This window comes from Octopus sinensis, linkage group LG1 (genome assembly GCF_006345805.1).
Source record: "Octopus sinensis linkage group LG1, ASM634580v1, whole genome shotgun sequence".
NCBI lineage: Eukaryota > Metazoa > Mollusca > Cephalopoda > Octopoda > Octopodidae > Octopus > Octopus sinensis.
This window is the reverse complement of record NC_042997.1, coordinates 207481792-207498419: the sequence shown is the minus strand read 5'-3', so window position 1 is coordinate 207498419 and position 16628 is coordinate 207481792. Positions and strand designations below refer to the sequence as shown.

Here is a 16628-nt window from a genome sequence, read left to right as displayed (position 1 = left end):
AGATAGCTATTATGCTTACTACCCACAAAAAACCACCACGTGGATTCTGTTGAGACCAGTAAGAAACAATTATGAACTTTTTTATTACACTTAACTTTTAAAAATATTTTTGATAAGGTTTGTTTTTTCAAGAAGAACCGAAACATGTAAAATTTCTAAGAAAATTAAAATTTATCTTATATAGTAGTGTTTTCAAACTTTACATATATATATATGTGTGTGTGTGTGTGTGTGTGTGTATGTATGTATGTATGTATGTATGAAACAAGGTTTGAAAATGCAATTTTAAAAGATGTTTATTCACTTGACCGGTTTCACTTTTCTTAAGAAAAAGATTGTCAAAAGTAAAATGTAAAAGCTTTGTTGTGTTAAGTAGTGGTTGTCACAAAAGTATTAAAATACAGTTATACATTCTTTGATAATAATAAGAAAATTTTTAAAACAGTTAACAAGAAAGTATTTAAGAAAGTATTCAACAAAAGGTATTAGTAGGCGCAGGAGTGGCTGTGTGGTAAGTAGCTTGCTAACCAACCACATGGTGCCGGGTTCAGTCCCACTGCATGGCACCTTGGGCAAGTGTCTTCTGCTATAGCCCCGGGCCAACCAATGCCTTGTGAGTGGATTTGGTAGACGGAAACTGAAAAGAAGCCTGTCGTATATATGTATATATATATATGTATGTATGTGTGTGTGTGTTTGTGTTTGTCCCCCTAGCATTGCTTGACAACCGATGCTGGTGTGCTTATGTCCCCGTTACTTGGCGGTTCGGCAAAATAGACCGATAGAATAAGTACTAAAAGGCGGTGCCCCAGCATGGCCGCAGTCAAAATGACTGAAACAAGTAAAAGAGAAAAAAAAGAAAAGAGAGTAGTTCAATAAAAATCATGTTTGTTCGGTAGTATATATATATACACAAAAGGAGGTATATTTAAGAGTTTACAAAAATTCGGAGAGGAATAACTGAGCTGTCTATTTGACATTTTTCTGAGCAATGTGGAATTAAGATTTTTTGTTTCTGGGCTAGTCTGTCATGGTTCAGGGGTTTTCAGGACTGGTCTCAGAGGTCAGAATGGTGTGAGTGTGTGTTTCACTGTGCACATCTCTATGTGTGTGTGGGCCATTTTTGATTGGTCCCAGAGTATATTGTGGCGTGTGTATATGGGTCTGTGTGTGTTTTTTATATTTGGTAGGATGGTGTGTGTATATGTGTGCATGTCTGTATATGTGTGCATGTTTGTGTATGTGTGTAATTAGTATTTGTCTGGGTGCTGTGTGTATGTGTTTCTTCACGTGTGTATGTATGTGCATCTGTGTGTGCGTGTGTATGTTTGTGTGTTTTGTCTTGGTAGGGATGTTATGTGTGTACGTGAGTGTGTCTCTGTCTGAGTATGTTTGTCTTGTGTTAATTTTCCTTGTGTGTGTGTATGCGAGCCACCGTATGTATATGTGAGGGTGCATATGTATGTGTGTGGGGGTATGTGTGGGTGTCTGTGTGTGAGTGTGTTGTATTTATCGGGTTCTGTGTGTCCATGTGTGTTATGTTTATCCGGGTGGTGTGTATGTGTCTGCGTGTACGTTCTGTGCATGTTAGTACTGAGTATGCGTTTGTGCGTGTGTATATGTGGGTATGGTTTATATAGTTTCCGGGTGTATGTGTGTGTGCTGCTTTTGTGAGTGATTTGTTTTGTTTGTATTGTTAGTGCAGTGTGTGTATACGTGTGTGTATATGCGTGTGGATGTGTCTATATGTCTTGAATTTGTCAGGGAGGTGTGTCATTGTGTGTGTGCATGCTTGTTGTGATTGTTGGGATTTTATTATGTGTATATGAGTGTGTTTCTTTCTTTTGAGTGTGTGTGTGTGTGTGTGTGTGTGCATATATGCATACATGTTTGTGTGGGTTTTGTTGTATTTGCATGTTTGTGTGTGTATCTGTATGTGTGAATATGTTTGTGTGAATGTGATTTGTAATTGTCAGGGTGGTGTGTGTAAGTGTGTGCATGTACATGTTTACGTATGTGTGTGAGTGTTGGTTATGGTTGCTAGAATCATATTGCAAGTGGATATATGTATGTGTTTTTTCTTGGGATGTGTGTGGGTTTGTGCTCAGGTGTGGGGATATTGTGTTTGTGCATGTGTGTATATGTATGTGTGGGTGTTTATTGTGGGTGTGTACTTGGGGCAGTATGTTAGAGTATGTTGAGTTGTGGTCTATTTTTGAATAAGCTTATTTTCTCTATTTATTCGTGTTTGGTCAGTGGTGTTGTCTGGGCATTGGTATAGTGGGAAAACTAGGAATTTGGGGGACTTGTTTTGTGCACAGAGATCTAAGTGACCACTAAGTGGTATATGTCTTGTGGTAGGGTCCCTCGGTTGTTGGTGGTGGACTGTCATCCATTCTCTGAAGGCAAGGCTTGTTTGTCCTATGTAATCTTTGTGGCACTCTTCACACCTTATGGCATAAAGTAAATTCTTTGAAGGTAATTCTTCTCGAAAGACATTACCCAGCATCATTAGTTGACAATGGAATAGAACAGGCCAAGACAATCACTACTCAAGACTTATGAAAATTGAAACACAATCACGGTACATTTAATAGTCTCCCATATCTCTCAACACACAATCCAAGAAATGCAGAAGTTCAAACAATTATATACAAGAACATCCTGCTACTGAGTCAAGACCCACACCGAAAAAAACACTTGAAACCCATAAAATAATAAAAAGAAAAAGACAACCCTCTACTGCCTGGACCTATAGTCGTTTCAGGCCCATGGAAATGTTGTGAAGAGGGAATAAATTCCCATCCGGGTATAATATGATAACTATATGTGTGTGTGTCTGTCTATCTATCTTCCTGCCTGCCTTTATGTGTGCATGCATGCGTGCATGCATGCGTGCATGCATGCATGCATACATACATACATACATACATACATACATACATACATTCATATGATGCTATATTCCTGGCAAGACAGCTGCAGGAGAAATACCTAGCCAAAGATAAACTTCTTTACCTGACTTGGAGAAAGCCTCTAACAGGGTCCCCCCCCTCCCTTATCTAGTGGGTAATGCAGAAACTAGGGATAGATGAGAGGTTAGTGAGTAGACTCAGTGCTTTTTATGTGGCTCTAGCACAGGTGAAGTTAGTTTTGGCATGAGTTTTTCAGCTGGATGCTCTTCCATACACCAACCACTTTACAGTATGGACTGGATGCTTTTAATGTGGCACCAGCTCTGGCACAAGACATTGAATTATGAGAGGGGCAGAGCATTTTAGTGGGGAACTTGTGTCAGAGGATGAAAGGTTAGAGGGAGACAAAGAGACAGAAGCAAGTGTCTGGCCACAACAGAAGGGCATTAGAGGTGGTTATCCTGTATCAAATGATGACAGGTTTGAGTGTAACAGGGAAATATATGTATATATATAATAATTCCTTCTTTCCCAAATTAAACAATACTTCCCTAACCTCTCCAGAGGGGTCTACAGGGATGATGCACTCCTTACAGCAACTGGATTATCTCAACCTTCTTGGTTGGATGCACCAAGAAAACCCTACACAAATTTTTTAAAAACTATAACCTGAGTATTACATTCAAAAGTAACTCTAAACTAGTCAATTTCTTAGACATCATTCTGAACTTAGATACAAATCTATATCAACCTTTCCATAAACTCAATCAATCTTTACAATATATCAACATCCTATCAAATCACCCTAAACTTACTCTTAATAGGCATTTCTATCAGAATCTCCAACTTATCTGCAAATGAAAATTTTAGCAGTCATGCCCCTTGTTATAACCAGGCTCTCCAGATAACTAACTTCTATGAAAATATCTCCTATATCTCTAATACCAAACTTAAAATCAAAATTGCACATTTCTTTCCTAATACAAACCCCAAATTTTCAGATCTTTTTTCCACTCTACATTAATCCATTAACTCTCAAAAAAAAAAAAAGAACCTTCACATCGTACTCAATAACCCCACTAACCACTTCAAACCTCTAGTAACTGTAAGCTTCCCTATCTAGATCTACTCGGTGCAATCACGTGTTTTATACATCTTAAGTATGGGAAGTGAGAGATGTTATGGTTTGTATCACCATTCTCTCTTCAAGTTAAATCTCTCTCTAAACTTTCTTTAAACTCCTAAACTCTAACTTCTCACTAACTTATCTTTTTATAAATCCTCTGTTAAAATCTCCTACTCAAATTTGGGATCCATAATCACCTCCTCTAACAAACACAAACTACAATGTCAATTCTTGTAACCTGCAATTTTTCACACTGCACCCCAAATTAAGCCACCTAGTGGCAATAATACAACTCTCAGTATCCCCCTCGACTAAATAATAACACGATATCTTCCCACAATACTGTGTGACCACATATACTAGCAGTGATACCTTTCCCCCAAATCCAATACTGATACAGACTGCACTTCAAGTTCTCCCTCACTAATAATGGACCACCATAGTTTGACCTCCATAACAATAAACTTCAACTGCAGAACAAGTTGGAAAACTTGAAATTGTTGAACTTCTCAAGTATGCCCTCTTGGGGGGTTTCTGTCTGTGTAAATATGAAGTCTTCAAGCGCTGTATTATCACACCATGCTCCCACCAAGCAAGGGTCTATATTGGTGGCATTGTTGATTTAAAGTGCTGCTACCGTGTACACATGAACACTTTCTCCAATCCAACTTCAAATTATCACCCTCCTTAGCACCTTATTATACACAACGTCAATTCTCAAAATGTTCCCTATACCCTATCCTGGTCCATCATAGATGAGGCTCCCCCATACAACACATACATTGGTATGTGTAAAATTATGCTTAAGAGAACCGCTAACCATGCTTCACCACCACAACCCCTCTTTACTTAATAGATTCTCAGATGTAATACTGTCTTGTGAACACAGGTTCTACTCATCATTTGTCCATTTCATTAAATTTATGCAATCCCATAGCTCTAAGTATCCTTACTCAAAATTAATCTTGAGGCACGACTAGGTCAGCCTAGCAACTTACCTCAACTAATACCACCCTTCCCATTAAACTATTCTTTCTCATTGTTAGCTTTCCAAATTCCTCCAACCCAGTACATCCCGTTTCCCTCATAGCCTCCTCATCCTCACAAGGGGTCTCCTCTCCTCTTAATTCGCTTCTTCAAACAAAAGCACTTTATACTACTCCTCACCCTCTCTACTCACCTGCTCTATCCAATTTCATTCACCTCTGCATATCTCAGTACTCCCCTTCCACTAACCATTACTATCTTGACTGCCAATCACCCACTTCTCTCTTCTCTCATACCTTTCTACATACCTTAGTAATCTTTGAACTAGACACTTCCCTCAAATAATTGCCATTCCTTTCCTCACTATTTCAACTCCCACTAATTCTATAACTATTATCCATAAAACTTAACAAACCCCACATAACAGACTATCATTCAAATGCTATCTACTCTACCCTCCTATTCATTCTCCTACTCTCCACTTTTACTACCACCTCATTATTAACCCCTCGCTCCCCCTGAACCCTCTTTTCCCCTCTCACCATTCCCAGTCTTAATACTCCCCCTCCACCAGCTACCCCTCCAATACATCCTGCTCTCCACATTTAATCCTTCCACATTTAATCCTTCCCTGCATTAAGATCTTCTCTGCCCTGATGACGCAGGATCATCTCATCCGATGCTCCTTGCATCCATACAACAGCATATTGTGATGAACTAAATCTATCAACATTATTATGGATTGCTGAGCCCAATTTTGCCTGTACTTAAAATATTTCAAGCCAATATGGTGAGATTTGAAGCATATTCAGCTGCTATTTATAGCAGCTGTACAGTCCTACATACTATGGATATACAGTGTGTGTGTGTGTGTGTGGACGGGGTGCATGTTTGTATGTGTGTGTGTTTATGTGTAGGTCCACTGCATACAGAGCTTATACGTATGTATATATGTATATATATATATATATGTATATATATATATATGTGTATGTATGTATATATGTATGTATATATGTATGTATGTATATATGTATGTATATATGTATGTGTATATATGTATGTGTATACGAGGGGCGTTCAATAAGTAATGCCCCTGACCCACTTGCAGTTGTTTGATCTAGCTGAAATTTTGCATGTGCACTTACTTATACCTCTATAGATTAAGTGGCGAATTACAGCTCTGAACTAATTGTGGTTTCTGATTTACAGGTGTTTGAACTGAGTCAAGTGTGAAATGGAGCCTGTTGAGTGTCGAGCAGTGATCTGGTTTTTGTATTTGAAAGGACGGACACCACGGGAGACTTTTGATGAAATGAAAGTAACTTATGGTGATGATGCCCCATCATATGACCTTGTAAAACGCTGGCATTGTGAATTGAAACATAGTCGGAACTCTGTGGAAACAGCTCCCAGATCTGGTCGCCCCCTTCTGCCGTTGATGAGACGTCTGTCCGTCAAGTTGAAGCTGCCCTTTTTGGAAGGTCAACGCATAACTATTCGCCAAATAGCCCATAAGGTCAAGATTAGTACCGGGTCTGTGGAAACTATCATTCATGACCATTTGCATATGCAAAAGGTGTCTGCCAGATGGATTTCCAGGTTGCTCACACCTTTCCAGAAGCAAGAATGCGTTGAGTGCTCGAGGATGAATTTGGAGATGTGCCAAGAAGATGAGTCAAAATTTTTCAAAAGACTGATCACACAGGATAAAACCTGGGTCCATCACTATGATCCATAGACCAAAGCCCAGTCAATGCAGTGAAAGCACCGTGAAGGCAAGGGTGCAGCCCTCCGCTGACAAGGTTATGCTCACAGTCTTCTGGGACCAGGACGGAGTAGTGATGACAGATTTCCTGGCAAAGGGTACCACAATTACAGGAGCCTATTATGCTTCACTTTTGAGGAAATTAAGAGAAGCTATCAAAATCAAGAGGCGGGGCAAGATCAGCAAAGGCATCCTCCTCCTGCAGGACAACGCTCCGGTCCACAACTCGCGTGTCGCCAGATCAGAAGCACAGGCGTGCAGCTATGAACTCCTTCCCTTGCACCCTCTGATTTTCACCTCTTCCCAGCCATGAAGTTGATTTTGAAAGGAAAGCGTTTCCCAGATGATACAGCCTTGATTTCTGAAGTCACGTCGTGGTTGGAGGACGAAGCTGGGGTCTTCTACAAAAACGGTCTCCATAGCTGTATCAAATGATGGGAGAAATGCATAACTCTGGGTGGTTCCTATGTAGAGAAAGTCTAATAACTGTTCCAAGTGTCGTTGCTCTACTGCTATGGGGAGTGGGACAGGGGCATTACTTATTGAACGCCCCTCGTATATGTATATGTATGTATATATATATGTATGTGTATATATGTATGTTTATTATGTGTATATATATATATATATGTATGTATATATATGTATATATGTATATGTATATGTGTGTATGTATATATGTGTGTATGTATATATGTGTATGTATATGTATATATGTATATATATATATATATATGTATATGTATATATGTATGTGTATATATGTATATGTATTTATGTATATATGTATGTGTATATGTATGTATATATATATGTATATATATATATAAGCACCAATCGATCGTGGCCGATGCCAGACCCCTGTGGCACCTGTGCAGGTGACACGTAAAAAGCACCCACTACACTTGCGAAGTGGTTGGCATTAGGAAGGGCATCCAGCTGTTGAAACACTGCCAGATCAGACTGGAGCCTGGAGCAGCCCCTGGCTCCCCAGACCCCGGTCAAACCGTCCAACCCGTGCTAGCGCGGAAAACAGACGTTAAACGATGATGATGATGATGATGATGATATCTAATTTGTTTATCGTCATCATCATCGTCATTTAACGTTCACTTTCCATGCTGGCATGGGTTGGACGGTTCTACAGCTGGATGCCCTTCCTAAAGGCAACCACTCTGAGTGTGTAATGGGTGCTTTTAATGTGCCACCGGCATGACGGCCAGTCAGGCAGTACTGGCTTCAGTAGGAAACACTGGCGACCACCATGCTCGAATGGTGCTTTTTATGTGCCACCAGCATGGGACCAGTCAGCTGGCACTGGCATTGACCACACTCGTATGGTGTTTTTTTTTTATGTGCCACCAGCACAGGTGCCAATCAGGTGGTATTGTCATCGGCCAGAACACCAATTTCCTTTGCCTCAACAGATCTTCACAAGTGCAGTTTATTGCCCAACAACTGAAGGGTGCTCTTAAATGGGCTAGTTATGCACCACTGGCTTAGGCCACGGTTACAGTTTCACTTGGCCTGCTGAGTCTCCTCAGGCACAGCATGTCTCCAAAGGTTTCGATCACTTGTCATTGTCTCGGTGAGGCCCACCATCCAAAGGTTGTATTTCACTACTTCATCCCAGGTCTTCCTGGGTCTACCTCTTCCACAGGTTTCCTCTACTACTAGGGTATGACACTTTTTCACACAGCTATTCTCATCCATTCACACCACATTACCATACCAGTACAGTCCCCTCTCTTGCACACCACATCTGATGCTTCTCAGGTCCAACTTTTCTCTCAAAGTACTTACACCCTGTCGAGTATGAACACTGACATTACACATCCATCGGAGAATACTGGCTTCATTTCTTGCGAGCTTACGCATGTCCTCAGCAGTCATTGCCCATGTTTCACTGCCATGTACCATGGCTGTTCTCACACATGCGTCATTCAATCTACCTTTCACTCTGAGTGAGAAACCCTTTGTCACCAGCAGAGGTAGGAGCTCTCTGAACTTTGCTGAGACTATTCTTATTCTAGCCACTATACGCTCAGAACAACAGCCCTCACTACTGACTTGGTCACCTAGGTAATTGAAGCTATTAGCTACTTGTAGTTTTTCCCCCTGGAATGTGATGGTAGCTGTTCTATGCACATTTTCAGTGTTTATTGCTCCTGAGCATTTACCACATACAGAAACTATCTTCCCAGTTAGCCTTCCTTTGATATTGCTGTACCTCCTATGTGTCCATAGCTTATGGAGTTTCTAGATATGCCTTTTCTACATATCAAGCAGGGCCATCTATCTGAAGTGATTTGTGGCTTATCCGACTTCCTACTTACTAGGACTTTGGTTTTTGCTAGATTGACTCTAAGGCCCTTCGATTTTAGACTTTGCTTCCACACTTGAAACTTCTCTTGTGTAACATCCTTTCTTTTTTTATTTCAGATTCTTCAATTTTTGGTGAACCATAGTAATAGCTTTTGTGAATGAAAATAGCCCATGTAGACATTTTTTCCCCAGTAAATGAAGAGTAATGATACATATTAATCATACATTGAGTATATATTTAACAGAAAACCATAATAATATTATAACATTTATTGACATAATACATCAGACTGGAGCCAGGTGCAGTCTTCCAGTGAGACTGTCCAACCCATGCCAGCATGGACAATGGACGTTAAATGATGACGATGATGATGATGATGAATTATTTAGCTACATGAATGCCAAGGAGTAAAAGAATCTGATTGTGGGACCTGCAACACAGTGACTGCTAGGGATTTAAGGAATATAGGCTGCAAGTTATGCGGGAGACCTGGACAAACAAGCATAGACATTTTCACTCCCTCCGGACTTCCTCATGTACTGAAAGCTACCAGAAATTGCATCCTTGGGACCATGGCTTCCATGTGAGAACCCCTGAAACTGCCTCCTTTGATGTCCCATCACAGGAGTTTGAGGCTTCTATGGGCCCCAAAATGCATGACATTAGACTTGAGTTGTGTTCTATTCACTGACAAAACCAGGGTGACCCTTGACAAACCTGATGGTTGGGCAAATGGCGTATTTCGGAGAGGAGCATCAACAACAGGGTGGAGGAATCATGTTGTGGGCTGGTATCACTGGGGGCACACATGTTGGCCCAGTCAGGGTGCCTCAAGAGGTTAAAGTGACTGAAGGAGGTCTTGGATCCCTGAATAGATGATATACCAGTGTCAATTCTAAGGAATCTTGTATTCATGCATCACAATGCTGCTTCCCACCCTGTTAGGACCACTCAAACATTCCTAGGGTTTTACGGCAAACAAGGTGAAAGGTTGATTATGTGACTGTTAGCATCTCCAGGTCTCAACCCTTTTGAAAATCTTTCGTCTGTCGTTTAATAAGATGATTTTGCCAATGAATGCCAGCTTACATTGAAAGATGTCTTATGGGCGGCCATCAAAGCTGCAGCAGAGGCTGTCCAACCTGCTACTATTAAGAAATTGACAGAATCTTTGACTAATTAGTTTTTCGAAATTATCAGTCAAAATGGTACTCATGTGGCTAAAGAATTAATTATGTCAATAAATGTTATAATATTATTATGGTTTTCTGTTAAGTAAATACTCAATGTAGGCTTAATATGTATCATTACCCGTCAGATTTCAGGAAAAAAAAATGTCTAGATGGGCTCTTTTCATTCAAAAGTTATTGGCATGGTTCACCCAAAAACTGAAGAATCTGAAATAAAAATGGAAAAGACGGTACACAGAATATCGGAAACATAACAATGTCCATAGCATCTGGGAGAAGTTTCATCAAAATCGATTCACAGATAACCAAGAAATCATATAGTTCACTCCTATGCTATTTGCGTGGTTCTGATGAGTGTGTGTGTGTGTGTGTTATTAATTAAGGGTCCTAACAAGTAGTACCCAGCATGCTAAATATAGCAGTCAAAATGACCAAACCACAAATTGTCACTTAAACACAAAGGTGAAAGTGGACAAATGAATATAGATACTAGAAACCCGCACCAATGATGACAATAATTAAAAATTGAAAAAGCTAGACATACCTGTAGCAGCATGATTTCGAATATTGAGAAAGACTCTTAGTTCATTTTGAGTAACATTTTGAGTAAGAGATTATTCATCTCACTAATGTGTATAATGACTGTTTTGAATCATCATCATCATCATCATCATCATCATTTAACGTCCGCTTTCCATGCTAGCATGGGTTGGACGGTTCAACTGGGGTCTGGGGAGCCCGAAGGCTGCACCAGGCCAGTCAGATCTGGCAGTGTTTCTACAGCTGGATGCCCTTCCTAATGCCAACCACTCCGAGAGTGTAGTGGGTGATTTTATGTGCCACTGACACAGGTGCCAGACGAGGCTGGCAGACGGCCACGCTCGGATGGTGTTTTTTATGTGCCACCGACACAGGTGCCAGATGAGGCTGGCGAACAGCCACGATCGGATGGTGTTTGTTACGTGCCCACAGCACGGAGGCCAGTTGATGCGGTACTGGCTACGGCCACGTTCGGATGGTTTTCTTGTGTGCCACCGGCACTGGTACCTCAAAGATACAAATTCCATTGATGTTCATCTATTTTGATTTTGCTGCAGGAAATTTAAAAAAAGGTGGTGGAAGTGAATAAAAGTTATTTAAATATATATGAGGATATCTTTGTTTACAATAATATCAGTGGCTTAAAGAAAAAAAACCCATAACAGTAAAAAATTATCAATTAATAATGAATGGTACTAACAAGTAGTCCCAGCATGATAAATATATATATGTATATATATATATCTTTTTTTTTTGTCTATTCTTAGCCACTGCATTTGATGAAGGTGTTTCCTTTACCACAGACATCCAGAATTCTACAAGTGATAAATATTCTACTCCTGACCATAACAACATAAAGAGAATATACAAATGCAGTGTTCTTGTGGGCAAAGTGATACAAAAACGTCATGGATTGAATGTTTTACAGGATCCTTACAATTCCACTGTTGATAATATTCAAAGACCCAGGAATTATGTTATTGTTCGTGACTCTCAGGCATATCCTCATTATTTAATTACATTCTCTAATTGAAATCAAGACTTTTGTAACTCTAAAACTGTTCAGATTTGTAACAGTAAAACTATTCACATTTGTAACACTGAAACTATTCAAATTTGTAACATTTAAACTTTTTTTGTAACACTTAAACTTTTTCTGATTTGTAACAAACTTTTTCTGATTTTTAACACTAAAACTATTCATATTTGTAACACTTAAACTTTTTTTGTAACACTTAAACTTTTTCTGATTTGTAACAAACTTTTTCTGATTTATAACACTAAAACTATTCATATTTGTAACACTTAAACTTTTTTTGTAACACTTAAACTTTTTCTGATTTTTAACACTAAAACTATTCATATTTGTAACTTTTTTTGTAACACTTAAACTTTTTCTGATTTTTAACACTAAAACTATTCATATTTGTAACACTTAAACTTTTTCTGATTTTTAACACTAAAACTATTCATATTTGTAACACTTAAACTTTTTCTGATTTATAACACTAAAACTATTCATATTTGTAACACTTAAACTTTTTCTGATTTATAACACTAAAACTATTCATATTTGTAACACTTAAACTTTTTCTGATTTTTAACACTAAAACTATTCATATTTGTAACACTTAAACTTTTTCTGATTTATAACACTAAAACTATTCATATTTGTAACACTTAAACTTTTTTTGTAACACTTAAACTTTTTCTGATTTTTAACACTAAAACTATTCATATTTGTAACTTTTTTTGTAACACTTAAACTTTTTCTGATTTTTAACACTAAAACTATTCATATTTGTAACACTTAAACTTTTTCTGATTTTTAACACTAAAACTATTCATATTTGTAACACTTAAACTTTTTTTGTAACACTTAAACTTTTTCTGATTTGTAACAAACTTTTTCTGATTTATAACACTAAAACTATTCAAATTTATAACATTTAAACTTTTTTTGTAACACTTAAACTTTTTCTGATTTGTAACAAACTTTTTCTGATTTATAACACTAAAACTATTCAAATTTGTAACATTTAAATTTTTTCTGATTTGTATCACTTAAACTTTTTCTGATTTGTAACACTAAAACTATTCAAATTTGTAACACTTAAACTTTTTCTGATTTGTAACACTAAAACTATTCAAATTTGTAACACTTAAACTTTTTCTGATTTGTAACACTAAAACTTTTTCTGATTTGTAACACTAAAACTATTCAAATTTATTACATTAAAATTATTGAATTTCATATTTTCTGAATCGTTATCTCATTTTGACATTTTCAATCTTTTTTTACATTAGAAGTAATTATTGCTTAAAGTAAAATAAAGACTGAAAGTTCAAATCCAGTTAAAGTCTATTATTCTGTATTGTATTTAATAAGAATGCATAAACCAATTTTGTGCCATGGAAGACATTGCTTCCTGATTTTGTAAATTTGATTCTAAGAAGAAAACAATTCTTCTTGCTTACGATTAGGCAGAGCCCAACTGGTACATATTAAATAGGGTTGGGGTGTAGGGAACAGTGAGCAGGACAGGAAAGGTGACAAAGGAAGACAATCATAGTTTATGAAGAGGAAATGTGAGGAAGAGAAAGATGCTGTTTAGAAGAGGTGATGTAGGTCGGTTTCTTGGGGTAGGGTTTGTGAAAAGGTTGCTGTTACACGTGGGTGGGACACAACACTTCTAGCCCTCAGTTTTGCCAATGTGGGCAGGTAGAGCCTCATAGTGCCAAATATTTTGGTCCATTGTCATTTCGTCTGTGAGCCTAAGATCAGTCCTCACCACTTCCTCCCATGCCTTCCTCAGCCTCCTTCTCCCATAGGTATCATCCACCTTCAGTGACAGGCACTTCTTCACACACAGACACATCACAAGTCCAAACCACCACATTCTCCTCTCCTGCATGCCACATTCAGTCCCTCTTATGCCCAACTTTTCTCTCAATACAGTTCTGCTCTGTTGGTCATGCACACTTGTGTTGCAAATCCAATGAAGCATACAATGTTCATTCCTCTTCAGTCAGAGCCCATGTCCCCCTATCGTGTAATACAGCCGTTCGCACACAGGCATCATACAATCTACCTTTCACTCTGAGAGTCCTTTCGTTGCCAACAGAGGTAGCAGCTCTCTGAACTTCCTCCACCCTATTCTTATTCTAGAAACAATACTTTCAGAGCATCCACCCCCTTTACTAATCTGGTCACCTAAATAGCAGAAACTATTTACTACCTCAAGAGAGCCTCCTGGGCATTTGACAGAGTCCCTCGTGCCCTTAGTGCTTATTGTTCCTGCGCATCTGCCACACATGAAAGCAACCCCATCTGTTAACCTACCTACGATTCCACTGCATCTCTTATGCATCCATAGCTTACACCACTTCCCTACATACCTCCACCACCACCACCACCATTTTCCATCTACCTGCTTTCTTGCTTATAACAACTTTAGTCTTTGCTAAGTTAACTTTCAGGCTCATTGATTCCAGGTTTTGCTTCGAGACCCAAAACTTCTTCTCCACTTCTGCTTCAGATTCTGTAATAAGATCATCAGCATATACACCCAGAACAACGCAAATAGCATAGGAGTGAACTATATGATTTCTTGGTTATCTGTGAATCGATTTTGATGAAACTTCTCCCAGATGCTATGGACATTGTTATGTTTCCGATATTCTGTGTACCGTCTTTTCCATTTTTATTTCAGATTCTTCAGTTTTTGGGTGAACCATGCCAATAACTTTTGAATGAAAAGAGCCCATCTAGACATTTTTTTTTCCTGAAATCTGACGGGTAATGATACATATTAAGCCTACATTGAGTATTTACTTAACAGAAAACCATAATAATATTATAACATTTATTGACATAATTAATTCTTTAGCCACATGAGTACCATTTTGACTGATAATTTCGAAAAACTAATTAGTCAAAGATTCTGTCAATTTCTTAATAGTAGCAGGTTGGACAGCCTCTGCTGCAGCTTTGATGGCCGCCCATAAGACATCTTTCAATGTAAGCTGGCATTCATTGGCAAAATCATCTTATTAAACGACAGACGAAAGATTTTCAAAAGGGTTGAGACCTGGAGATGCTAACAGTCACATAATCAACCTTTCACCTTGTTTGCCGTAAAACCCTAGGAATGTTTGAGTGGTCCTAACAGGGTGGGAAGCAGCATTGTGATGCATGAATACAAGATTCCTTAGAATTGACACTGGTATATCATCTATTCAGGGATCCAAGACCTCCTTCAGTCACTTTAACCTCTTGAGGCACCCTGACTGGGCCAACATGTGTGCCCCCAGTGATACCAGCCCACAACATGATTCCTCCACCCTGTTGTTGATGCTCCTCTCCGAAATACGCCATTTGCCCAACCATCAGGTTTGTCAAGGGTCACCCTGGTTTTGTCAGTGAATAGAACACAACTCAAGTCTAATGTCATGCATTTTGGGGCCCATAGAAGCCTCAAACTCCTGTGATGGGACATCAAAGGAGGCAGTTTCAGGGGTTCTCACATGGAAGCCATGGTCCCAAGGATGCAATTTCTGGTAGCTTTCAGTACATGAGGAAGTCCGGAGGGAGTGAAAATCCCTAGCTGTCACAGTCTTGGAGGTCCCACAATGGATCGTTTCTTCCTTGTCAAAGGGTTTTTCAGGAATCATCAAACCATGTCCACATGACGACCTAACTTCTCCACGATGCCATGAAGAAGGTTGTCTTTAGCACTTTCTTTGATGATGACAGACTTTTCTTTATTGTTCAGGCTTTTCCCCACATCCCTTAGGAAGGGTAGACACTATTAGCATGGTTTGTCCCAAAACTAAAGAATCTGAAATACATAAGGAAGGACATTACACAGAATTATGAAAACATAACAATAGTGTTGCCATAGCATGGAAATCAGATAGGAACAGTTTTAACAAGATCAATTCACAGAAAACTGAGAAATCCTAAATTTTACTCCTAAGCTATTAGCATGGTCCTGGGTGTAGTAGTTTTGAATTCCTTTGTTATTGCCTGGAGGATAAATAAGAGTGAACTAAGAAATGATCCCTGGTGAAATCCACCTTGTATGTTAAATTTCTCACTGTGTTCAAGGCCAACTCTCACCTTACTGACAGCATCACTGTACATGGCTTGGACAGCTCTAACAAGCCACTCCTCTACCCTTAGCATCCTTAGAGACATACCAAATAAGAGAGTGCAAAATCTTCATGAAAGTTTTTTTTTCCATCTAAATTGTTAAATGTTTTTCCTTGCAATGAGTTCTGTAGAGACAAAACAAGTGGTAATCGGGTGGTGCAATATCAGAATATTATGGGGGATGGAGTAAGAGACCCCAGCCAAATTCATGTAAAGCCAAAGACATGTGACTAGGCATTGTCTTGTTGGAACATTACCTCTTTCCTGCTGGCAATTTCCTGCTTCAATTCTTTGATTTTTTTTGGTTCAAATTAGCCAGCTAATGAGAGTACACATCAGAATTAATGGTCTATCCGTCCGTGGCCATTTGCCAGCTCCGTCTGGCACCTGTGCTGGTGGCATGTAAAAAGCACCCACTACACTCACGGAGTGGTTGGCGTTAGGAAGGGCATCCAGCCGTAGAAACACTGCCAGATCGGACTGGGCCTGATGAAGCCTTCTGGCTTCACAGACCCCAGTTGAACCGTCCAACCCATGCTAGCATGGAAGGCGGACGCTAAATGATGATGATGATGATGATGATCCCACTAAACACAAAGCATAGCTGTTTTGGCATGGTTA

General features: G+C 39.0%; 2 protein-coding genes across 2 annotated transcripts in view; one reads left to right on the top strand and one right to left on the bottom strand.

Moving 5' to 3' along the window:
* The window catches only part of LOC115209694 (protein mono-ADP-ribosyltransferase PARP14-like), a 146526-nt gene extending 134401 nt beyond the window's left edge, over nt 1-12125 (top strand). Inside the window, exon 14 of the mRNA XM_029778183.2 lies at nt 11620-12125. Coding sequence (XP_029634043.1) covers nt 11620-11885 — 266 coding nt within the window. The 3' untranslated portion in view covers nt 11886-12125. The remainder of the gene's footprint in view (nt 1-11619) is intronic.
* LOC115209664 (protein mono-ADP-ribosyltransferase PARP14-like) overlaps nt 1-16628 on the bottom strand; it is a 730077-nt gene that overhangs the window by 214932 nt on the left and 498517 nt on the right. The window lies entirely within an intron of this gene.